We start from the raw sequence: 22810 nt of genomic DNA, 5'->3' as shown, positions 1-22810 counted from the left end.
GCCAGATCTCAGCATCCATCCGCCTCTGGGCCTCATCCACCTGGGGGACCGAGAGAGGGAGGACAGAGGAAAGGAGCAGAAGGACAGAAAGGACACCATGAGGCTCTGCCTGCCCCCAGGTCGTGCCAGGCCCAACCAGCCGCCCACGCCTGTGCTATCTGTTCACAAGTGCCGATGCCTGACGCTCTGGCCTTTGCACCTGCTGCCCTTTTGCTCCCCGTGAGACTGGTGGAGCTCCCTGGAATGGGCCCGGACTACGGGGAGAAGCTCATAGAGTGGGTACCCCTGGTAAGAGAGGGGCAGACAGTTCCGCCCAAGCTCAGGCTAGAGGGGCTGGAGGCAGCCCCAGGGGCATATATGGTGCTGAGACGGCTCCTTGGGCCTCACATTCCGTGCATGCCCATGGTACCAGCCCAAGCCACTCACAGCTCTGTAATGCTTCCCAAGGGCAACACTGGAGTGGTCCGGGCATCAGGTTGGGGCCTGGCCTGGCCTGGGGGAAAATAACCCAGGAAGGCCAGGGCCTCAGCCCCAAGCTCCTACTTGGACTGTGCTCTCTGGTTGCTTCCCTGGGGCCCTTAGACACAGGCTGTCCCCAGCCAGGCCTTGGCTGTCCCCCGTGACAGCCACTGTGTCCGGCCCTTGCCCTGTGGGGGCCCCAGGATCCTCCCAGCAGCCACAGCTGCCTGCAACTGCTCCTCTGAGAGGGACGTGCAGTTCTGATGGGTAGAGGGCACAGGCCAGCTCAGACCCTCCCAGAGCCCCAGAGCTGGAGCCCTGGGGGGTGTCCTCTCCCCGTGGATATGGTGGCCAGAAAGGCCCACGCGGACTGGGGAGAAAGACGCATGCTCCCCTCCCCAGGCTGGCACACAGGGTTAACTGCAGGCCGTGGAGGGCCATACACAACAGATGGTTAACGGAGGCTGCTTGGGAGACAGTGCAGGGGTAACCTGGTGGGCCAGGTATAGTCACGTGGTTTAGCATCAAGTTAGCTTCCTGGCTAACTCAGCCACCACTCTGGCCACAGACAGATGGCACCAGGACCAGACCACACAGTAGATGAGGCACACACCCCTCCTGGTTCTAACTCCTGCTCTCACAGGGCTTGGGCACAGCAGTGCCCTGACCATGCGCCATCGGTCACGACCTGGGTCCACGTGGACCCATATTGCCCGGGGCGCTGGGCATCTCCCCACGCAGGGCTGAGGGCATCCAAGAACACACCATGCCCACGTCACATCAGTTTCACACCACTCAGGTTGCGGGCCTACCTGGTGAGCCTGTCGCGTCCGCGCAAAATATGCCTCCCTCTGTGGGGCACAGGGAAATGCCAGGAGAGGGAGTCAGAGACAGAGAGAAAGGTCTGGAGCTGCAGGGCAGTAGGGAGGAAGACACGGAGGCCAGGAGAGGAGGAGAAAAGGCAGCCAGCCCTGGGAGGAGGCTGGGATACGTGGGTCTGTCCAAGGAACAGGGACAGGGCAGCCTTGAACACCCCCTCCTGTGTCCCTGACCTTCCTGGGGCCCTGGGCGTGGGGACACATCTGCTTGAACGCCGGCCTCAGCCAGCAGGGGATGCCTGTACCAAGACCCACTTTCGCTGGGTGCCCCCAGGTGGCTCTGACCACTCACAGAACCCATTTGGGCGGCCGTCCTGGAGTCCAGCCCAAGACCCTGCGTCCCACCGTGCCACTACCACCATCGCCCCATCACCTCCGCGCTAGACCATGACACTGGAGGAGCAAAGACTCTGACTAGTGTAGTATTTAAGGGCGGCCTCTGACCTGGTTGGAATCCCAGCATTGCCACCTTCAGGCTGTGGGAGCCCAGGCAAGTCACCTAACCTCTCTCACCTCAGTCTTCTCACTTATGCAACAGGGCAGTAGTTGTACTTAGCTCATACAGTTGTGATTTATGACATGTAAAAGTGCTTGCAACAGTGCCCAGCAAGTAAGAGATCAGTAGATATGACCTCTAATAAGAATTACCCAACACCAAGCACAGGGTTGACAGCACAGAGGGAATTCCATGTGTGAGCAAATGAATGAAACTGAAACTGTGTCTCACTTGTCCTTGTGTTTCCAGGGCCTCGCTCAGGACCTGTTTGTTGACTAACTGCGCGAAAGCTAATAATCATTAACAGGCGAGCACTTATTATGCGCCAGGCATGAGCTCTAATCCTCCGAACTGCTTCGGAGCTGAGGTTTATCAAAAGGCAGCCAGCTGGGAAGCGGCAGGGCTGGGTTTAGACCGAGGCCTATGTGACCCCAAAGGCTGCATGCTTAACCATGACATGGCTGATGCCTCCCTGCCAGCCCAAACTGCTCTGAGGCCAACTCGTGTCTGAGTCCCTGCTGGCCCCAGGGCTTGGCAGGGGCCTGGCTCAGAGCTGGCGATCAGGCAGGGTCTGCCAGGCCCTGCTGCATGTCACACCTTGTCTCCCTGGTATGTCTCCGGCAGCTGCCAGTAGAAGGACTCGTGGCCAAGGTTAGCGAAGTTGCCAAAAGTAAGCTGGGCACCCTCGGGCACCGGTTCCACGGTGAAGCCTCCTGTCAGGTGGCTGTTCCGCTGTGGGTTCACCAGGGTGAAGCCTTGGAAGTCCCCAGGGGCAAAGTGGGTGGAGATCTGGCAGCAGAAGGACAAGGGTCAGCCTGGGCACTGGGGCAGGCACCTTGGTGGGGGAGGGGTGGGGATGGGCATTAGAGTGGGGAACGGGGGGATGGTGAGACCAGGGCTAGGACAGAAATAATGGGGAAATGGAGAGGACATTTGGGGGAAGGAGGGGGTTGGGGTCAGTGATGACATAAGCAATAATGGGGTCATGGGGAGGGCATTAGGGGCGGGGGCGAGGGTTGCTGGGATCATGGGCAGTGACGGAGGCATGGGGATGCCACTGGGCTAGGCTTCTCACCTGCCCTGACCTAGTGATGAGCCAGGAGAGGCCGGCAGCAGGCCCCGGTGCCGGGGCAGTGTAGGGGCTCTTACCAGGTGGCGTGTGTAGGAAGAGCTGGTGCACTGCTGGGTGACGCCCATGCAGAAGCAGGGCAGGCAGCCAACAGGGTTGCTGGCGCTCAGGTGAAAGTGGTGGGGCCGGCAATAGCTGCAGGTGAGGCCTTCCACCTGGGCCTGGAGGATGGGTAGAAAGGTGGGAGCGGGGAGCTTGGATGGCTCTCTTGCACCTTCAGCAGCCTTTGAGGCCAGGCTTCCCAGCCACTTCCAGCAGTTCTGGGGAGCCCCTGCTGCCCCCATGCCTAGGCCCCAGCTCCCATCAGATGCTGCCTGACTTCCCACGAGGCCCCGAGCAGTAGGGCAGAGATGCGTCCTGCCAGGAAGGGTGGCGGGGGCGTAGGGACAGCCCTGAGGGTATGGTGACAGGGAAGGCCTGGCAACCGCCGTGGCTGCGGTTCAGGGCCTCGTGGAGGGCAGGGGTTTGTACTAACCTTGCACTGGCATTGTCCAGCAGAGTCACACTGGTCGCTGACGCTGCCCTGGGGGTCACAGCCACAGCCGGTCGGCTCTGGCAACTGGCCATCTCCTGAGGTGGAGGGAAGGCACAGCTGGAACCCCAAACCTGCCACCGAGCATCCCCATTTTCACCACCCTCTGGGCATCTAACTCGCCACCTGAGAGAGGAAGCGTTTGCTTCTGAACCTACCACGCCCAGGCATCATACACATTCACAGCAGCCCTCTGGGGTACGTGGGCCTTTTACTGCCCCCGTTTTACAGATAAAGAAGCCGAGGCTCAGAAAGGTAAAAGTCACTTGCCACAGGTTGAAGGAGAACAAAGGCTCTGTCCTAGCTCCACCCCTAGGGTAGCCCGATCCCAAGAGCCTCCCCAACCGGACTCACTTCGACAAGGCTGGCCCTGGCTGGGGTTGCCATAGTAACCTGGGGCACACCTGTGGTGAGAGAAAGCACTGGGTGAATGGAGGGAAGAACCAGAGAATCCGGGACTGTGCTGGGGGCCCCCCCGTATTGGACTCAATGACCTCAGAGTGCTGGAAGGAAACTGTTAGCCTAACTCACCCATTTCACAGATGGGGAAATAGGTGGGAGAAGAAGGGCAGGGACATGCCCAGCATGGTCAGTCCTCAAACCCAGGACTTTCAGCAAGAATGAGGGGTTTTCTGGGAAGATTCTGGCCTGGTTGGGGCAGGGGGGCAGGGGGTGTTGGGAGTGGGGGGTAAACTGCAGGCCCAGATCTCTGAGGGCCTCGAATGCCAGGCTAAAGGTTTAGGCTTTCGGGTAAAGGAGGTGATTGTCTTCTGGGGGCCTTTGTGAGGCAGAGTGGGCGGATTCTGGTTCCTTCTGGTCAGGAGGGCTGGGCCTAGCCTGACTCCAGGGGCAGCCCCTCCTGCATGCTCCCCACCCTGCCCGCACCTGCCTCACCTCTCACAATGACGCCCGCTGTGGCCTGGGGAACACGCATCACAGGTGGGGTGGCCATCTGTGTCCAGAAAGCAAGTGTGGGTGGCTCTGTGGGTGTGGGGGGCAAATTTCCAGTTAGAAGGTCAGCAGCTCTTTTTTAGGACCAGGGCAGGAGGGAGAGGAGGAGCGGGCATGTGAGTTAACGTGTCCTGAGTGCCAGCTACGTGCCAGGCTCCGTGCTAAGAGTTGCATGGCATCATCTCATGCTCACACCAGGGGCCAAGGTGGAGGTACGTCATTATCGCCATTTCACAGATGAAGAAATTGAGGCCCAGAGAGAGAAGTGTATCTTATACAAAGTGACACCTTGAGGAAGTGGTGAGGCCACGATTTAACCACTGCCTCTCAGAAGGGTCTGGGAAGAAGGGAATCTGGGACAGGGCAATGGACGTTTCAGGAAAGGGCAGGTACATGCAGGGACTGGACGCACTGGCCAGCAGCGGGGGCTCCATGACAGGGGCATGGCTGGCAGTCTTGTGGTGTCCCACGCTGGGCATCCCCGTAATATCCGGGCTGGCACTGCTCACACCGGGGGCCTTCTGTGTGGTGCTGGCAGCCCTGCGGTGGGGGGGGGGGCGGGTAGAACGTGGGTTGAGGCTGAGCCCCTGGAGGCCACAGATCCCTGGGGTAGGAAAGAAGGAGGGTGGGACTCACCTGGCAGGAACCTGTTTCGGGCTCACAGACCTCTGTGTGGCCATGGCAGCTGCAACGTTCGCAGGTGCCCAGGTAGAGGCCGCTGGGCATGCGTGTATAGCCTGTGTCACAGTCCTGGGGGCAGGAAGATGACGGTGGAGGGACTTCCTCAGCAGGGGCCATTCTGGGAAGGGACCACTGGATGGCTGGGGTGGGCTTGGGGAGGTGGGCGAGCTAAAGGAGGAGGAGCCAGCAAGCACCGTGGAGGGAGCTGGCTGGACAGGTGGGTGGGGCCCAGGGCTCACCTGGCAGGATGGGCCACGGTACCCAGGTGGGCAGGTACACTGCTCCACTTCCAGTGCAGGGTCCTGGCCGGTGTCCTCAGGCACAGCCACATCCATGCTGATGCCAGAGACCCTGGGTGTGGCAAGACCCACTGTGAATGAGCGCGCGCTGGGCCTGGCACCCCTGGAGCCCTACACACCATCACCTCATTAATCCTCCCAGCAGCCCTGCTGTGATGCTCCTGGGGCCCCTGACTGGGCGTCCATGCCCCAGCAGCTGCAAGGGCTGTGGTGAAAGGCTTATACCTGTAACTTCCTCCAGGGAATGAGCATTCCTTGCCAGGAGAGGTCACACTGTCCCACTCCCTTGGGGTGACCAATGACAGACTGACCCAGGGTCCAAAGTCCCTCTGCCTCAAGGCAGGATGACTCTGCAGGGCTCCATGGGGATGAGACCGAGGCTGGTCTTCACCTGACACTGCTTCCTTGCCTGGCCACTTCTCCCTCCTGTGTCCCTCCCTCCCAGGTTCTCCTTGTCAATCACGGGCACCCAAATCCCCATCTCAGCCTTTGCTTCTTGGGGACCCGATCTAAGACAAGCCTTCTGAGGGAGGTACTGTTATCATCTCCATTTTACAGATGGGGAAGATGAGGCACAAGAAGGCCGCAGAGCCAGAAAGCAGCAGAGCTGGCAGTCTGGGTGCACCACGTCGCACCGCTTAGCCTGGCGCCACCCCCAAGTCCCCTCCGGTCCTCCCGCCCCGGGCCCCAGACACCTGCTCTCCGCTGGCCGCTGGGTGTAGGATGCCTGGATCAGGAGGGTGTCGATGCCCGCCAGTGCCATCAGCAGGTGCTCCCGCGTGGCCGGCTGCCCGTCAGGCCGCTGCCATGCTTGCTGCCGAGGAAAGAGCTTATGGGCTGCAACCCCTGACAGCCTGACACCTGAGTGAGAGGGGCAGGGGGCCTGCCCACCCCCCCCCCCCCGGGGGGTCTCCTGGGATGGCGTTGCTCACTTCTCGGAAGGGCACGGAGAAGGTGCTGGGCTGGCCGGGGCTAGGCTCCTGGGAAGTGTGGTGCTCCAAGATAATGTTATTGCCCTGCAGGACCACCAGCGGCTGCCTGTGCAGGGCCGCGGAGCCAGGCTGGGGCCGCTGAGTCACTGTAAAGCGCAGCTCTCCGCCATAGGAGGTCACCTGGGACACAAGGCAGACAGGTGCTCAGCTGGGGCCCCCACCGTCGGGCCCTGCCACTGCTCCGGCCACCTCCTCCGCCTCTTCTCCAAAGGTACCACGCTGCCTGGAATTCCCTTTCTCTTCCCACCCCCCACCCACCTTGTCCCCCAGGAAGCGTGAAGGGAGGCTCCAGAAGTAGGGCCCAGGCGGGAGGCTGTGGAAGGAGGAGAAGACCAGTTCCCCGGGCATGGGTGACGAGATGCCCTCGCTGGTGTTGTGGGTGCCCGCGACGTTGGTCAGGCTGAACGGAGTGGGCTCCTCAGAGGCCCCCAGCACCTGGCGGGGGGGGGAGAAGAGGCCGGGATGGGGGCCGTGGCCTGTGACTGGCCCTTGGTCCACCCAGCCCTGGGCTTGGCGGTCCCGCCAGTCTGCCAAACCACCCGCCTCGTGTAGGTACCTGTGCGCGGCTCCAGGAGGAGCTGGTGCACTGGCGACTGACGCCCATGCAGAAGCACTTGAGGCAGCCGTCAGGGTTGCGGGTGCTCAGGTGGAAAGAGCCAGCGACACACTCGTTGCACAGGCGCCCCACCACGTTGCTCTGCAGGCACAGAGCTGGGAGCTGCAGGGTGGCCCACAGGAGGGGCTGCCTGGAGCTTCCGGTCCAATCCACCCATATTCTAGATGGGAACCCAAGGCCAGAGGGAGCCGTGAAAAGAGCACACGTATGAGGGCGGCCACCATGCGAACAATAATTCCTCATTAACGGGAGCTTATACAACCAATCGTTTTTCTCTTTTCTCTTCGGTTGCTAGGGGGCTCACGAATAAATTTCCGACTTGAAATATAGCAACGTGGTCAGAATAATTACTGCTACTATGAATGGAGTGTTTCATGAACTGTGCTAGTTTCTATTCAACCAGCACCTCATTTAACTCCTCTAAGTCCCTTGAGAGGGATGTGACATCTCCATGCTTCACACGAGGAAACTGAGGCTCAGGAATGGGAAATGATTTACACAGGGTTCCTCAGCTTGCTAATCCACTCTGGGATGTAACGTCAGGAATGCCTGATTCTAAAATCTGCCCAGTTCTTTTTTCTGCAGACACTTGATGCTCCCACCCTCAATGCAAACCATTTCCCTCCTCTGAGCCCCCATCTCCTCATCTGTGAATGGGTGATGCTACTAGCTACACCATTGTGTCAATGTGGAATGAAAGCACGGTTAAAGCAAAGGTACAGTACAGCTGCAACGGTCACACAAAGAATGACTAGCAAAGGACCTGAGACTTGAACCCAGGTCACCTGCCACCCCAAACCAGTGCTCCTTCCTGATGCCGGGTCACCTCTCGTGAAGGGGAAGACGAGCCCACCAGGCCCATCCGCCTGCAGCTAGGTCACCACCCACTGGCCAAGGAGCGACGGAGAGCATGGAGCCTCCTTCCTCCCTCGCCCAGCTGTGTGCTGGGACCCAAGGCCCCTGGGGTGGGGGAGGGGAGGGCACGCATACCTTACAGAGGCAGGCCTCCCCAGAGGTCCCCGCGCTGCCTCGCTCATCACAGCGCACGATCTGCTGGTCTGGAGACACAAAGTAGGTATGGGCAGGCAAGATGGGAGTGGGATGGACATAATCTGGACAGAGTGGGGCGGCTCTCCAAGGATCATGGGGTTCGTGCTGGACTCGGGGACTGGGGCCTGGTGGGCAGCCCGGGGAGGTGCCAGGGGATGGTGGCTGCGGTACTCACTGGTGGGCCTGCACTTCCCGCCGGGCTGGATGGGGTTGCCCTCATATCCGGGGGCACAGCTGGGGGAGAGAGAGGGTTGTCAACGGCACTCCCATGCCCCCACCCACGATGGCCTGCTTCTCCCAGCCCCCACCGGCTCTCCCTCACCTCTCACAGCGGCGGCCCGTGTAGCCTGGGGCACACGCATCACACGTGGCTTGGCCATCCGTGTCCAGGAAGCAGGTATCTGAGAACCTGTGGGTACCAAGCAGACAGGACATGGGGCAGGGCTGCAATGATGGGCCAGGCGAGGGCTTACAGTCCCACTCTGGGAATGACTGCTGTCCACAGGGACACAGCAGGCTATGAAGCCCACCTGCTCTTGGTCTGCAGCCTCATAGCAACACTAGGAAGACAGATGGGCCCATTGTATGGAAAAGGAAGCAGGCCTGGAGAGGTCAAGGGACCTAGTATAATTTAGCGACCAGGTGAAGATTTGCACCCAGGCAGGTCTCCCATCTCCCTGCCCAGAGGATGCCCCTAGCCTGCAGCACTCCCCACTCCCTCAGCCCTATGTGCCCCATCTCGAGCTGGGTCTGACCTGCGGGAGGCGTCGATGTATGGGCAAGGGCAGGGCCGGCAGGCAGTGGCTGTGGCCTTGGTGGCGTCACCAAAGAAGCCGGCCTTGCATTTGTCGCACTGTGGCCCCTCTGTGCTGTGCTGGCAGTTCTGGGAGGAAGGGGAGGCGGTGGTTCAGGTTCTACAGAGCAGCCCTCTGACCCCAGCGTGAGGCCACGTTGGACCAGATGGGCTCCTTGAGGGGGGCCTTTGAGGCTAGCTGGATCAGCCCCTCCCATCATGCTGGAACTACCCCACAGCTTTGCAGACAGGGGAGCACCCGGCTCCATCCTGACGGGGAGCTCACCACCTCACGTGGCAGCCTGTCCCACAGAAGGTTCCAAACGCCTGCTTTGTATTGACCTAAACCCACATTCTTCTTCCAGTCTGCACCCACTGGCTAGTTTTGCCTTCTGTAGGCCGTTCCTTCTACCCCTGACAGCTCTTCAGGGATTTGGAGATAACAGTTTTTCCCTGCTTGAGGCTTCTTTCTGTCAGCTCTACAATCCCAGCTCCTCCACCATTCCTAAGGCATAATGTATGATTTGTAGGCTCCTTCCTCTTAGGAATGCCCTGCTGAGGGCCGTGCTTTACACAGTACTCTCCAGGATCGGTCTGACCAAGGTGGAAGAGAGTAGCTCTTTCACCTCTCCTATCTGGACATAATATCTCTGTTAACGCATCCACAGGTCATGATGGCTTGGGTGGCAGCCATGGCAGTCACTCTGGAGGCTTGTGCTAAGCTCTGGGTACAAGGAAGCCTCAGCCTGAACCTCCCACTGAACCCTTGCCCCTAGCCAGGATCCAAGTGCCAGCTGGCACGACTCACCAGGCAGTGGCCATACACAGGGTCACAGGAGCTGGCATGGCCATTGCAGTTGCAGCCAGAGCAGGTGCCCAGGTAGGGCCCACCAGGCACCCGGGTGAAGTGGGCATCACAGCTCTCACAGGACAAGCCGGAATAGCCAATGGGGCATCTGTGGGGACAGGATCAAGACAGTGGCTGCAAGAACCATGAGGCCTTGCTGTTTCTCCCCTATCTTTGCCAGGGTCCCTGTGGTCCCCGGCCCTGCCGGGTCAGGCACCTGCACTCCTCTACACTGTGGGCGCGGCCATGGCTGGTAGCGTGGGTGACAGTTGTATCCATGGAGATGTCACTCAGCCCCACGCTGGCCATCTTGGCGTTGTACACTGTCTGGATGAGCACAGCTTCCAGGCTCTGCAGCACCTGCAGCATCTCCGCTCGCTGCACTGGCCGGCCAGACTCATGGACCCAGTGCTCCTGGGTGTGGACAAAGGTGGGAGGGGTCATGCATCAGCACCTGCCCAGCCTGTACCCCCTTCACCGCCAGCCCTGAGGGATCAGGCCCCACACACCTCAGAGAAGTGCACTTGGCGCAGGTTCACAGAACCGGGCTGGGTGGGTGTGTGGCCTCGGGACAGCAGGCGATGTCCGGCGCCCACCAGGACCACGTCTGGCCGCTGCACTGGCTCCAGCATGCCACGTGCCAGCTCATAGCGCACCTTGTAGCGCAGGGAGCCACCGTAGGAGTCCACCTGGCCGAGATAGGGCAGATCAGGGCTGGGCCAGTCATGGGCACGCTTGATTCCCACTGTGTGTCCACTCGTTCCCCTCCTCCCTCACTCTGCATAGCCGGTACTGCGTGTCCAGCACGGAGCTGGGCACAGGGAAGCAGAGATGGGTGCGACTTGGGTTCTGCCTTGGGGATGCTCAGTCCAATTTGGGGGAGGAGTCTGATAATACTGTGTAAAAGGTGCCCAGGGAGGCCGGAGGAGGGCACTGGGCCCAGCTCAGACGTGGCGAGTGATCTGAGAGGGCTTTCCAACAGCTGAGTCAGCATTCCTTCCAACCTGACAACGGCAGGCCTGACCCTGCCCTGAATGAATGAGCCGCTGCCCACGGGGGGCTGCGCTGGGGCAAGACAACATGTCTCCCAGAGCAAAGACTGCCCTGCTGCCCCCCAGCTTCACAGGGAGCGGAGCCCAGGCAGGTTCTGGGCATGTGCAGCAGGGCTCGGCCACCTCCCCATCCAGGGCAGCAGCCCAGCCTGTCACCTTGTTGCCCAGGAACTGCTCAGGCAGAGCCCAGAAAGAGTCATGGACCAGGAAGCGTCGGGACAAGTCGACCAGCTGGAACTCCTGCAGAGCGGTGTCGATCTGCAGCTGGGTGGAGGAGAGGGGCGGCATGCCAGGCTGCGTGGGCGTCGTCACATTCACGCCTGGGTGGCAAAGGGGAGGGGTGAGGGCCATGCATGTTCTGGCCTGAGATAGCCCCCTTGAGGGGCTGTAACCCAGAGAGATGGGAAAGTTTTGGGAGAAGTGTGATTTAGAGAGAACGTTAGTCTCTCTCCCAAAGTCAAATAAAAGCAAAGTTTTTTTTTTCCTCCTGAAGTTCTGAAGCGTCTCCCAAAGCATGCTCTGGGCAAAGCCAATGCTTCAGAATGATGGCTGGGAACCATCTGGGAACCCCAGGGTCAAGGAAAGATCAAGGGGATTTTTTGCAGCAGGACTTTTCAGAGCCTTTGCTTGCCAACAGATCCATGGACTGTCAGGGTTGGAACAGCCCTCAGGAGGCAGTACAGAGCTACACAGGGCTGAAGAATGGGCACCCAAGTCCTGGTTCCACCACCCTCCAGATGTGTGATCTGAGCAAAGGCCTCAGTTTCTCTGTCTGTAAAATGGGGGTAAGAGTGGCTTGCTTCACAGGGTTATTAGGAAGCTAAAATGAACAAACTGATATAAAATGCTTAAAACAGAATGCGGCACAAAGGAGGTGCTCAAAAACCGGTTAGCTCTCCTACACACACACACACACACACACACACACACACACACACACACACACCCCACACACACACCCCACACGGGGATTCTCTCTACAGCGCCTCCCAGATCTCGAGGGAAGCACCAACCATCCAAGAGATGGCACTTCTGTGATAATGGCAACGTTCCTGAACCCAGGTCCGTGTGACGCCTGGGCCCACGCCATTCTGCCTCTCAGAGCCAGAGAGAACTGAGTCCAACTCCCTGCCTTTACGTTTGGGAAAACAGGCCCAAAGAAGCCAAGAGTCTCAAAGTCACACAGGCAGTAACTAGTGCATCTGGAGGTCAGCCCCGGGCTAGGAAGATGCCAAAGCCTTGGCTCTTAATGCTGTGGGGTCACTGGTGCCTCTGCATTCTGCAGGGTGAGGATGATGAGGACAGTGAGGATGACAGCAGGAATACTTACTGGGCACCTACCAGGGACCAAGCACTGTTCTCAGTGGCTTATGCATATTAATCCATTAAGTCCTTGTAACAACCTGGGTAGTTAATATTTTATCCCCATTTTGTAGATGAGAAAACTGAGACACAAGATAGTAACTTGGCTAAGGGCACACAGGCAGTAAGGGTCAGGGTCAGGATTTGAACACGGACTCCGGCTCCAGAGCCCATCCTCATCGTCACCTAACGCAGGCGAATATCAACTGTGGGTTTGGCTTTTCCTAAAAATGTTTGTTTTCCCCTGAAATGCTCTTCTTACAGGGCTCAGCATTTCTTCAGCAATGCCGTGTCCCTCCCTGAACTGGCCCCACGTGTCCAGGGCATGCTGCTCTCCCATGTCTGCACTCTGAGCCCGCTGGAGCCTGCCGCTTGCCTCCCATCCACCAACGCACCCTTGAAGTCACTGGGCCGGTCAAAGCGCAGCCGGATCTGGTCTCGGAAGCGGCTGCTGCTCTGGCACACGGTGGTGATGCCAAAGCAGAAGCAGGGCAGGCAGGAGGCGCTGTGCTCCAGGTAGAAGTGCCCGTCGGGGCAGGGTCCTGTGGGGCGGCAAGGGAGCAGGCTACGGCCGGTCCCAGGCAGGCAGCCCCGGCTCCAGCCCCACGCCCGGTGCCCACCTGCCCATGGGCCGTACCTCGCTGCGGGATAAGCTCCAGGACACCGTCGGGGATGCCGAACACCATGCCTCGGGTGTTCATGGCCTCACAGGTGTAGGCGCCCTGGTCTCCCTCCTTCACATCACGAATGGTCAGCGTGCCACGGCCTCCCTCACTCGTCATTGTCACCCTGGTGGGCCCCGAGACAGAGGTGGGGGTCAGGCCTGGACCCCTGGCCGCACCTCCGCCACACCCCCAGCTCCTGCCGGGGCCCAGAGCTGTACCTGGGATGAGAGGGGATGTGGCCCCAGTTGAGTCTCCAGTTGATGATGGGGGTCGGGACGCCGATGGCCACACAGGTGAGGGTCACTGTCTGGCCCCGGGAAGCCTGGACCGACTCTTGGGGAGGGGTCACCACCTGGGGAGGCACTGGGAGATGCGAGCAGAAGTGAGGGGTGGGAGGGGCAAAGGGAGGGGGAGCGGGGTGGGGGTGGGGCAATGGCTGAGAGGAGCCAGGCCGGAGAAGAGACGGTGGGGAGGGGCCCAGGGCCCAGAGCTCGCCGCCCAGCTCCCTGCTCACTGCAGCCAAACTCGTCGCTGCGGTCGGGACAGTCGCTCTCGTCGTCACAGTGGAAGCTGGCCGGGATGCACGTGCTTGTGGAGACACAGCGGAACTGCGTGGGCCCGCATACGTCCTCGGGGTGCTTGGCGGCTGGGGACAGAGCCAGGTGGTGTGGGCAGTGGGCACTGCCCTCAGGGAGGACCCCCATTACCTACCCATGCCCAACAGCCCACCCTGCCCACCTTCCCCAGGTGTCCCCAGGATCACTGTCTCATCTCGCCCACATGACAACACAGCTGCCCTGACCAGGCCCAGACCCAGACTCTGCTGCCACGATGCCGTCCACAACGTCATGGTCACCGGTCAGCAATGAAGCACACTCTAACTGCGTTCCCCAAGGCAGTTCTACCTGGCACGCCACAGTCACTCAGCTCCTCCCACAGCCAGCCACCAGAAAAGCACAAGACCGCTGGTCAAAGGCACAGCCCCAGTGGCCAGGATCTCTGGACGCCGGGAACACCTGGGCAGTTCTGGCTACTGGAAGGGTTTTGCGAGGGCCTGCCGCAGCCTGGACCTCGCTGCTCTGGACCCCTCTAAGTAGCCTGACCTGAGGCCATCTAGGGACTGGCCAGAGGCCTGGAGCTGGCCTGGCCCCAGGGCTGGGCCCCAGCTAGACATCTCTAGTAGATGGTAACTGACATTCTATTTCTGGAAGATTGAGCGTGATACAGACACACAGGCAGGGACAGAAAGGGCAGAGTGGTGCAGGAGTAGAGGTCACCCGTCCACAGAGAAGGCACAGAGAGGAGACCGGCAGGCAGCCACCTACTCCCACTCCCTCGGGGGCTTCTGTCCCAACACCCCACGAGCCCCCAAAGTCATCTGGCTTTCATGCTCTCTGTTCTGTGCTCTGTCAACAAGGACTTGGTCTTCCTTAGACTGTTCCCCCGCAGAGGCCTCTGAGAAGGGCTTTTCAACTAAAACCCTCAATTACTTCTCTGTCCCAAAGGGCCATGTTGTCAGGCAAGCTCAGAGCCACAAAAGGGCATCATAAAACTCTGCCAGTCTGCAGCACGACGCTGCTTCTCTCCAGGGTTTGCTGCAGAGCAGGGAAGGTGAGGGGAGGCAAGGAGGAGAAGCCGGACCAGCAGACCCTAGGAATGTCAACACGCACTCAAACATGTGACCCAGGATCACAGAGCAATGGTTAGAAGATTATCCTCAATCTTGGACTAATAAGCCCCAGGGTTCACCTCATAGGACAGAAACCACAAGATGCTACCTGATATGGTCTCTGAGTCTCCAGTCTCACCCATTTGACTGTCATAACGTTTATAACATTGACTAGATGGATGGACGAGCAATGGATAGATGGCTGAACAGATGAAGAGGAGGAAGGAAAGATGTTGGCTATATGAATGGCTGGCTGCCCGGAGAGCTGGCAAGACGGATAATGCATGGATGGATGATAGATGGACGGATGAACACAGGGTGGCAGGAAGGATGTTGGACAAATGGATGGATGGACAGACAACAGATTGATGGATGATAGAACAGATGATGAAATGGACAGAAGGAAGGATGCTGGATACGTAGATAGGTAGACAGACTGATGAAGAACTTTGCAGATAAATAATGGATGGATGGACAGTTGGATGAGTGGGTGGGTGAATAAATGGATGCAAGAGAGGAAAGATGCTGGACAGACGGATGGACAGATAGTGGATAGTTGAATGGTCACATGGATGAAAAGCTGGGCAGATGGAGGAACAAATAACTCAGAACCAGCTCTAGATGAAAAAACTCTAGACCCGTAAGAGGAAGGCTTTGACTCACACATACATCAAGGACCCCACCCCTTCATCAAGGGACGCTCGTGTATCAAGCCTACTCGTCTGACCCCCACACAAGCATATATGACAAAGAGAAGATGAATGGTAACAAAATAAATAAAGAGACATTAACCACGGGTAGTCTACTGCTTGCTACAAAGGCCAGCTCAGAGTCAAAGAGAGATAAACCTTAAAGTTTGTCCCCAGGGCCTCTACCACTCAGCCAGGGACAGCACGCAGACCTGCCCTCGAAGGGCTGGGGCTCAGGGAGCTAGGCCAATGGGCCGGAGATGCCGGAAGGACACCGGGACACTCACGGCAGTCGGCTTCATCGGTGCGGTCCTCACAGTCAAAGTCGCCATCACAGCGCCACAGCTTGAGGGCACAGTGCCCGTTTCCACAGGGGAACTCGTTGGGTTCACAGGGTGGGGTGGGGCCTGGGGGGACCAGGCAAGGTTCAGTGGCCATTTCCCCACCCCCTGCATCCCCTCCCACGCCCCTGCCCGGCCCTCACCGCAGTCCAGCTCGTCACTGCCGTCCCTGCAGTCCTCCTGCCCATCACACACGTAGTCTTTGGGGATGCAGTGCCCACTGCGGCATGTGGCCTCGTGGGGCCCACAAGGCACGGGCCTGCCTGGACTGGGGAACACAACCTGGGGAGCAGGGGTGGCTGGGAGCTGCCATGGGATGGTTGCCTCCGGCTGGGACGGTACAGGTGGTGTCTCCGCCAGAGGTGGTGGCTGCGAGCTGAGCTTGGGGACTGGCTCCTCTGTGGACAGAGCCCGCTTAGCGTTGGCATGAAGGGGTGGCTCCTCACCCCTCGCCCCCTGCCACTCCCCAGGCCCTGACCCTGTTGTCACCCCTCCTGTGTCCCTGCCCACCTCCCACAGACCCCTTTGCCTGCAGCAAACCCTCGCAGCCCCGGACTGACTTGGAGGCCACCGTGTCCCCAGACCGCCCCTCACCACAATCGAGTTCATCAGACATGTCCCTGCAGTCAGGCCTCCGGTCACAGCGATACTCCAGGGCCACACACTCATTGTAGCGGTGGCAGGCAAACTCCGCCTCGGTGCAGACCCTTGGGAACTGGGGCACTGCGGGGGTGTGGGACAGTCAGAGAGGCAGGCAGGAGGTTGGCAGAAAATGTCACGGGTGGCACAGGCGCTGCAGAGCTGGGAAGGGGCTTTGGGGCTCCGTGTCAGGCCACGTGGTTTCTGGCAGACTCAGCGAGGGCACAGAGCATGTGGTGAACACATCCACAGCACATGTGGCATGTGGGCTATGTGGCAGTGGCTTCACCCATCCCTTACACAAACCCCACACACAGTTAACACACCACACCATGCAATGACCACAGCACACACGTGCGGGGCACAACCAGGCCTAGAGAGGATGCAGAGGAAGGGGAGGAGGGGCGGCCTGTGGGCTATGCCCAGCCATCTTGCCCTCATCCTTCCTTCCCCTCCATCCATTAGCTCGTCTAGTTACCCGGCTCAGGCTGGGTCTGGCTTACACTCTCACCTGGTGTCACTGCGGCCACCACAGCGGCCAGGGGGGGCGGGGGTGTCTGTGCTGGAAAGGAAGGTGTGATCAGCAGCCGGCCCACCTGGGACCTGGGGGCTATGGGCTGCAGGGCTGAACCAAGCCCATCCTACCATCCCTAGCCAGGAGGACTCATTGGAAAGTGGGGATAAGAGGACTGGAGCCTCAGCAATCTTCAGACCTGGGCCTGGGGATGCCCAAGAACAAGCTTGATCTTCGGGCACATGGACTGAGGTTTTACGTGCAGAACAAATGATTTCACCCTTTTTTTCTGATTGGGCGACACTATGGTAGGGATGAAGTTTGTTCAGTTCTGGGTTCTGCTTAGTCCGGGATGGTGACATTTCCCAGAGAGAGGACTGAGATGGAGACTGGGATGGGATGGGAACTGTAGCTTGTGAGGAATGAACTGGGACTGCTTGGCCTGGAGAAGAAAACACTCAGGGAGTTGAAACAGGAGACAGAGGGTGCAGTGGAAAGAAAGCTGGGCCTGTATAAAATGAATAACTAATAAGAACCTGCTGTACAAAAGAAATAAAAGAAAAAAGAAAAGAAAAAAGAAAAAGAGAAAGCTGGGCTGACTGAGGGTACGAAGGCCGGGCCTGCGCATCTAACAGCTGTGTGGCCTGGGGCCAGTTTCCTGTTCTTTCTGAGCTGCGTTTCTCAGCTCGTCTCATCACAGGTTCTGGCAAGACCAGCAGAGACACAGGGTTTGGTTTACATTCTGGCTTTTGCACTATCTGTGTATGTGGATTTGGATAAATCATTTTTCCTCGCTGGGCCTCAGTGCCCTCATCTCTAAAACAGGAGAAATAATATCTGCTTCACAGGAATTCTTATGAAGACTGAACGGTCAGTGAAGAATTGTTGGTTATTATTAAACACAAAAGTGTTTTTGGACCTGAAAGCACTGTATGAAGAAAGGAATTATTATTACCTATTGTCGACATAGAGAGGTTAATAGAGAGTGGAAGTTGGGTCTACTGAGTACATGTTAGAGGAAACACAGGTTGCTCAACCCAAGCCAAGACTGCATAAAGATGGATGGGGCAGACTCATAAGGTAGTGAGCTCCCTGTCCCTAGTGGTGTGCAAGGCCACGCTAGGAGAGCCCACGGTAGTGACACTGGAAGGGGGCCCACATGAGTCTGAGAAATTGGAGGAGGTGACCCTCAGTTCCAGGGCGGGCTCACCTGTGCCCAGGCGTCGGAACTGGAATCCCTGGGGAGAGGTGATGTAGGAGGCGATGGAGCCACTGGAGATGACGGTGTGGAGCACCTCCTGAATCTGAGCCCCATCTGCATTCCCTTCGGAGCCCACATCCAGCTCCACAAAGACCCAGCCGTCCAGCTCCCTAGGGACGGGTGTGGGGGGCAGGGCAGCAGGGTGAGGAAGACGCCTGGGGTCTCAGCTCCTCCCCTGGCCCCCTGCCTGACGCTCAGACCTGATCTCTTGACTCTCCCCCTGCTTCTGGATAGCCTGTACCCCATGCAAGGCAACTTAAAGTCCAAATTGTACCCCTACCGATTCCCGAATTTCTACCAATAGAGGTTCAGCCCATTAGGCCTCTCTTGCCTCCCCTCCTGGCGCCCGGCCCCTCCCCATCCTTGTCAGTCCCTCACCAGCCCCCACCCCCCACCCCAGGGGACCCTTCTCACTTGATGAACACCACACTGACAACCTGGTCTCCAGGAATCTTCAAGTACTCTGACTCCAGCTGGAGAGGGACACAGCACCATCAGCCTCCAGATCCCTTCACCCCACCTTCAGTCCCGCCCTGCCCTACTCGGGGAGCTCCCCAAAGCCCCTTCACCTCACCGTGTCTACCACAGCCTCGGACACCTCTCGGAACTCCTCGGAGCCTGCATCCTCCAGCTGAGGGCTGTAGTCGATGGAGCGAGTGAAATTTACCAGGGCTCGGAAATAAACTGCAGAAAGGAGTGGGGGGGGGGGGTCGCTATGAGGGGCCCAGCCTGGCAGGTAGTGGCCTCAGGCAGCTGGGCCAGTGGGTGGAAACGGGGGGGGGGGGGGGGATGGTCCCCAGAGGCCTCTCGCTGAGGCTGACACCTGTGTGCCCACAGCTGTGCCCAGCACTACCTGTAGGAGCACGTACTGCAGTGACCCTGGCAGGCCGCCCAGGGATCAAAGCCGAGGCCCCACCCTTGAGTGAATGGCTTCAGCTAACAGGGAAAATGGCCCGATCCAGATACCAAGTGATAGTGCCGAAGAGAAGACCTCCACTGGCTCAGAGGAAGGCTGGGTAAGAAGGGGTGGCTTCCAGAGGAGGAGGACCTGGCACAGAATTTTTTTTTTGGCCGCGCCGCACCGCTTGTGGGATCTTAGTTCCCCGACCAGGGATCAAACTCGGGCCCCCCGCGGTGAAAGCACTGAGTCCTAACCACTGTATCGCCAGGGAAGTCCCCCTTTTTTTTTTTGGCACAGAAATTACTCGAGAGTGACCATGACATGCTTCCCCACCCCCCCATTCATGCCAGTCATCACCCTCAGGGCTCAGCTCAGTCATCACCTCCTCCAAGAATACTGCCTGAGCTGCCCTCCTTTCCCAACCCTGTCTGGGTAGAGGTCTCTCCTCTGGGGGTCCCCCAGCCCCCTGGCTTCTCCCATCAGAGCACCTGCTACCCCACGTGGCACAGATCCTGCCAGAGCATCGTCATAAAGATCGTGGGTTCTGAGGTCAGCCACACATCAGGCATGGACCTTACCTCTCTGAACTTCTGTTTCCCTTTTGGTCAAATGTGCATATTAATTACATTTACCACACTGGTGGCTGTGGGGAATAAATGATATCATGCTTACAAGGCCGTCTCCCTGTGCACGAAGATGCAGCGCCTGGCATAGAGCAAGTGCTAGGGAATCAGGAGCTGCTGTCATCTTTCTCTCTACTGCTAGACTATAAACTTGATGGGGGGAAACCTCGGATCTCATTCACCCTCCCAGTGCTTGCATAGAGCCTGGCACAGAGGAGGTGCCTAATAAGTGATTGCTGAATAAATTCATAGCAGATTGGGGTGAGCATACACTTACAACTATTGTTTATTAAGCACCTACTATATACACTTTACACACATTAAATCTCATAATGTTCAGAGTGCATAATAGAAGTTATATGAGTTGCAAATGAATCATATATATGTACACATACACACACACACACACGCACACACAGTGCTTAGATCAGAGCCTGGCACATAGTAGGGGCAATATAATATGAGCTATTACTATATGAGAGGCAGTATAGCTTAGTGGTTAAAAGCTCAGCCTCTGGAGCAAAATTTCCACTTACAATTAAAATAACTTAAAATTGCCCTGTGACCTTAAGCAAGTTACTTAATCTCCCTGTGCCTCAGTTTCCTCATCTATAAAACAGGGACGATAGTAGTGCCCACCCCAGAGGGCTGTTGGGAGGATGAAATAAGATAATGAATGTAAAATGCTTATGGTACTACCTGGCTCACACTAGGGGCTGCATGCGTTAGCTGTATTATCTCTGGTCTTTTCTTTTTTTTTTTTTTTTTCAGTACGCGGGCCTCTCACTGTTGTGGCCTCTCCCGTTGCGGAGCACAGGCTCCGGACGCGCAGGCTCAGCGGCCATGGCTCACGGGCCCAGCCGCTCCGCGGCATGCGGGATCCTCCCGGACCAGGGCACGAACCGGTATCCCCTGCATCGGCAGGCGGACTCTCAACCACTGTTCCACCTGGGAAGCCCCTATCTCTGGTCTTTAAGACAAACTGAAGGAATGGATTTGGTTTTATTTCTTCCCATCTGAGAGAGGCATTCATTCATTGCTTTATCGAATCTATACTGAAGGTCTTTCATATGCTTGGCAGTGTTCTAGGGGCAAGGGATATAGCAGCGAACTTCATAAAGATCACTTTCTAGGGGGAGGAGAAAGGAAATAGAACAAATGGGCAAGGAATATATGGACTATGAGGGAGAAAAAAACAAGGGCTGGGGGAGCGGGCGTGCTGGCGTGGGGGTAGCTCGCTACTTCCCCAGGGCAGCCAGGGAGGCCTCTCCGCAAAGGGGATGCTTGAAGGCAGAGAGTAAGGTACTGGGAGGCCTCTGAGAGAAGCGCACTCCAGGCAGAGGGGACAGCAGCTGTGCCTGAGGCAGAAGTGGGCTCTGAGAAGTGACAATCAGCGTGTGGGCAGCAGAGCAGGGAGTGGCACTGGCTGGGCCTGTCCTCTTTCCCCTTTACTCTGTCCAGCAGGTCCACAGGTGCACACGCCCTCTGCGCCTGGACCCTCCCGCTCTGCGGCTCACGGAGCAAGTCCTGGGCACATCAGGACGGCAGCCTAGCAAGCAGCCGGAGGGAACTCCTGCACCAAGAGAAGGTGCTTGTGAGGGCAGCGCTGCCTGCGCTGAATCACGGGGACCATGCTGGGCTGGGCTCCTGGGTGCCGGGCGGGCGGGGCCCCGTGGGCTGGAGCGTGAAGGCCGCGAGCTTGGCCACAGAGGCCTCTTGTGAGCTGGCACAGAGGCCCATTGAAAGTCCCCCACCCTGGCCCCTGGCCTCAGCCCTGCGGCCCAGCGCGGGCGAGGGGGCCAGGCCTGCCCAGGAATGTGCCCGCTGCTGGGGGAGGGGGCTGAGGCTCCACAAAGCCCCTTTCTACTAGGGCCTGGGAAGGGCACGGACCCTCCAACCTGACCCCACCCCCTGCCTTCTCCCAGATCAGGGGCAGGTCAGGATGAGCACACCCCCTTTTCCACCCTGAGCGGCCTCCCTGTGGCAGGTATCCGAGGGCTGGGGCAGAAGGTGAGTTTCAGGAACCAGCCCCCAGAGCTGAGGGTGCTGGTGGGAATGATGCAGACTGGGGTGGGAGTGCTCTCTGGGCGCCTGCCTGGCTGACCAGCTCCACGCTGGCCCTCATCTGACCCCATCTGGACAGCTCAGTTGGAGCCAATGGCTGGAGGGACGGGAGGCCCAGAGCTGCCCGGCACCCCGAGTGGGGTGGGGGACGCACACCTGACCACCCCCAGCCCCGGAGCCAACTACCCCACCTACGCTCGATACCCTGTCCCTGCTCAACAGAACTCGTCCCCCACACACCTGGGCCCCCGAACCCCAGCCCAGTCCCTCTGGGTCCCCAGGATCAGCGAGGCCCGAGGCCCTAGCCTTTTCCCCGAGGGGTTGCTGCATCCATCCTGCCTACACCAGGGGTCCGGCCCACTGGGCTTAGATTGTGTGCCCGGCTGGGGCCTGGCTGCCTCCTGGGCAGGGGCAGGGGAGAAGGTGAGGCCAGCTGGGTGGGGACAGAGGCAGGCCTGGCCCCAGACCCTGCAGAGAGGTGCCTCTGACCTTCAAGTGTGACCAAGTGTAGGCCGGGGCGGGGGGGGGGGGGGGGGGGGGGGTGGGGGGGGGTGGGGGGGGTGGAGAAGACAAAGGAGTGAGAGGAAGAGCTAGGAGAGAGGAGGGGGAGGGAGAGAGGGAAAGGCGACTCCTCCTCGGGCTCCAAGACCATCACACCAGCCACGGGAGGGTGGCCCGGGGGTGGCCCAGGGCCTGCAGAGAGGGAGGTGAGGAGGGGCAGAGACAGCAGGGAGGTGGCGAGACCAAAGGGAGAGACAGAGGGGGGAAATGACAGAGAGACACAGAGACTGATGGAGACAGAAAACAGAAAGAGATGAAGCAGACAGAGAGAAGGAGACAGAGACACAGAGAGATAGATACAGGCAGAGACACAGAGAGAAAGTGGTGGGGAGAATGAGAGAGAGAAAAGACGAGACAAAGGCAGATTGAAAAGAGGGAAAGACAGAGGGACATGGAAGCAGAGATGCAAGTCCAAGAGGTGGAGGGAGAGAGGCAGCGTGAGACAGAGACACACAGAGTAGGAAAGAGATGGCCCAAGGCAGGGGAGGGAGGGAACAGGGGAGACATGTAGACAGTTTGTCAGCAGGACAGACAAAGAGACAGTCAGAAGGTGGAAAGATTGGGCGAGGGGAGGTGGGTAGGGTTCCCAAGGTGGGGAGGCAGAGCCAGGAGCTGTCCAGGAGGGGTCCTGGCCTGGGGGTGGCAGTCAGGGCTGGGACAGAGCCAAGGGGAGCCGCAACCCTGCCCGAGGGAAGGGGTGAGGGAGGAGCCGTCTCAGACATTCCAGGGTCGGGGGTTGGGTCAGT

General features: G+C 58.8%; 1 protein-coding gene across 10 annotated transcripts in view; it reads right to left on the bottom strand.

Moving 5' to 3' along the window:
* HSPG2 (heparan sulfate proteoglycan 2) overlaps positions 1 to 22810 on the bottom strand; it is a 102131-nt gene that overhangs the window by 40817 nt on the left and 38504 nt on the right. For 5 of the 10 annotated variants that reach the window (XM_073794639.1, XM_033841672.2, XM_033841696.2 and 2 more), the window contains exons 4-34: positions 18490 to 18599; positions 18330 to 18388; positions 17865 to 18025; positions 16652 to 16702; positions 16096 to 16224; positions 15645 to 15899; positions 15448 to 15567; positions 13317 to 13448; positions 13021 to 13165; positions 12775 to 12926; positions 12533 to 12679; positions 10932 to 11095; positions 10233 to 10412; positions 9941 to 10137; positions 9685 to 9832; positions 8839 to 8966; positions 8406 to 8492; positions 8259 to 8317; positions 8024 to 8091; positions 6974 to 7135; positions 6676 to 6852; positions 6358 to 6537; positions 6121 to 6239; positions 5366 to 5477; positions 5082 to 5195; positions 4858 to 4985; positions 4389 to 4475; positions 3849 to 3898; positions 3438 to 3532; positions 2983 to 3123; positions 2431 to 2622 (exon numbers count right to left, since the gene is read on the bottom strand). In XM_073794639.1, coding sequence (XP_073650740.1) covers positions 2431 to 2622; positions 2983 to 3123; positions 3438 to 3532; positions 3849 to 3898; positions 4389 to 4475; positions 4858 to 4985; positions 5082 to 5195; positions 5366 to 5477; positions 6121 to 6239; positions 6358 to 6537; positions 6676 to 6852; positions 6974 to 7135; positions 8024 to 8091; positions 8259 to 8317; positions 8406 to 8492; positions 8839 to 8966; positions 9685 to 9832; positions 9941 to 10137; positions 10233 to 10412; positions 10932 to 11095; positions 12533 to 12679; positions 12775 to 12926; positions 13021 to 13165; positions 13317 to 13448; positions 15448 to 15567; positions 15645 to 15899; positions 16096 to 16224; positions 16652 to 16702; positions 17865 to 18025; positions 18330 to 18388; positions 18490 to 18599 — 4049 coding nt within the window. Of the gene's footprint in view, positions 1 to 2430; positions 2623 to 2982; positions 3124 to 3437; positions 3533 to 3848; positions 3899 to 4388; positions 4476 to 4857; positions 4986 to 5081; positions 5196 to 5365; positions 5478 to 6120; positions 6240 to 6357; positions 6538 to 6675; positions 6853 to 6973; positions 7136 to 8023; positions 8092 to 8258; positions 8318 to 8405; positions 8493 to 8838; positions 8967 to 9684; positions 9833 to 9940; positions 10138 to 10232; positions 10413 to 10931; positions 11096 to 12532; positions 12680 to 12774; positions 12927 to 13020; positions 13166 to 13316; positions 13449 to 15447; positions 15568 to 15644; positions 15900 to 16095; positions 16225 to 16651; positions 16703 to 17813; positions 18026 to 18329; positions 18389 to 18489; positions 18600 to 22810 lie in introns of all 10 variants that reach the window. The other 5 variants (XM_033841693.2, XM_033841694.2, XM_033841680.2 and 2 more) reach the window with 4 other exon arrangements.

This window comes from Tursiops truncatus, chromosome 1, assembly GCF_011762595.2.
Source record: "Tursiops truncatus isolate mTurTru1 chromosome 1, mTurTru1.mat.Y, whole genome shotgun sequence".
Taxonomy (NCBI): domain Eukaryota; kingdom Metazoa; phylum Chordata; class Mammalia; order Artiodactyla; family Delphinidae; genus Tursiops; species Tursiops truncatus.
Note: the sequence above shows the minus strand (reverse complement) of the source record. Positions and strands in the feature narration are given on the sequence as shown.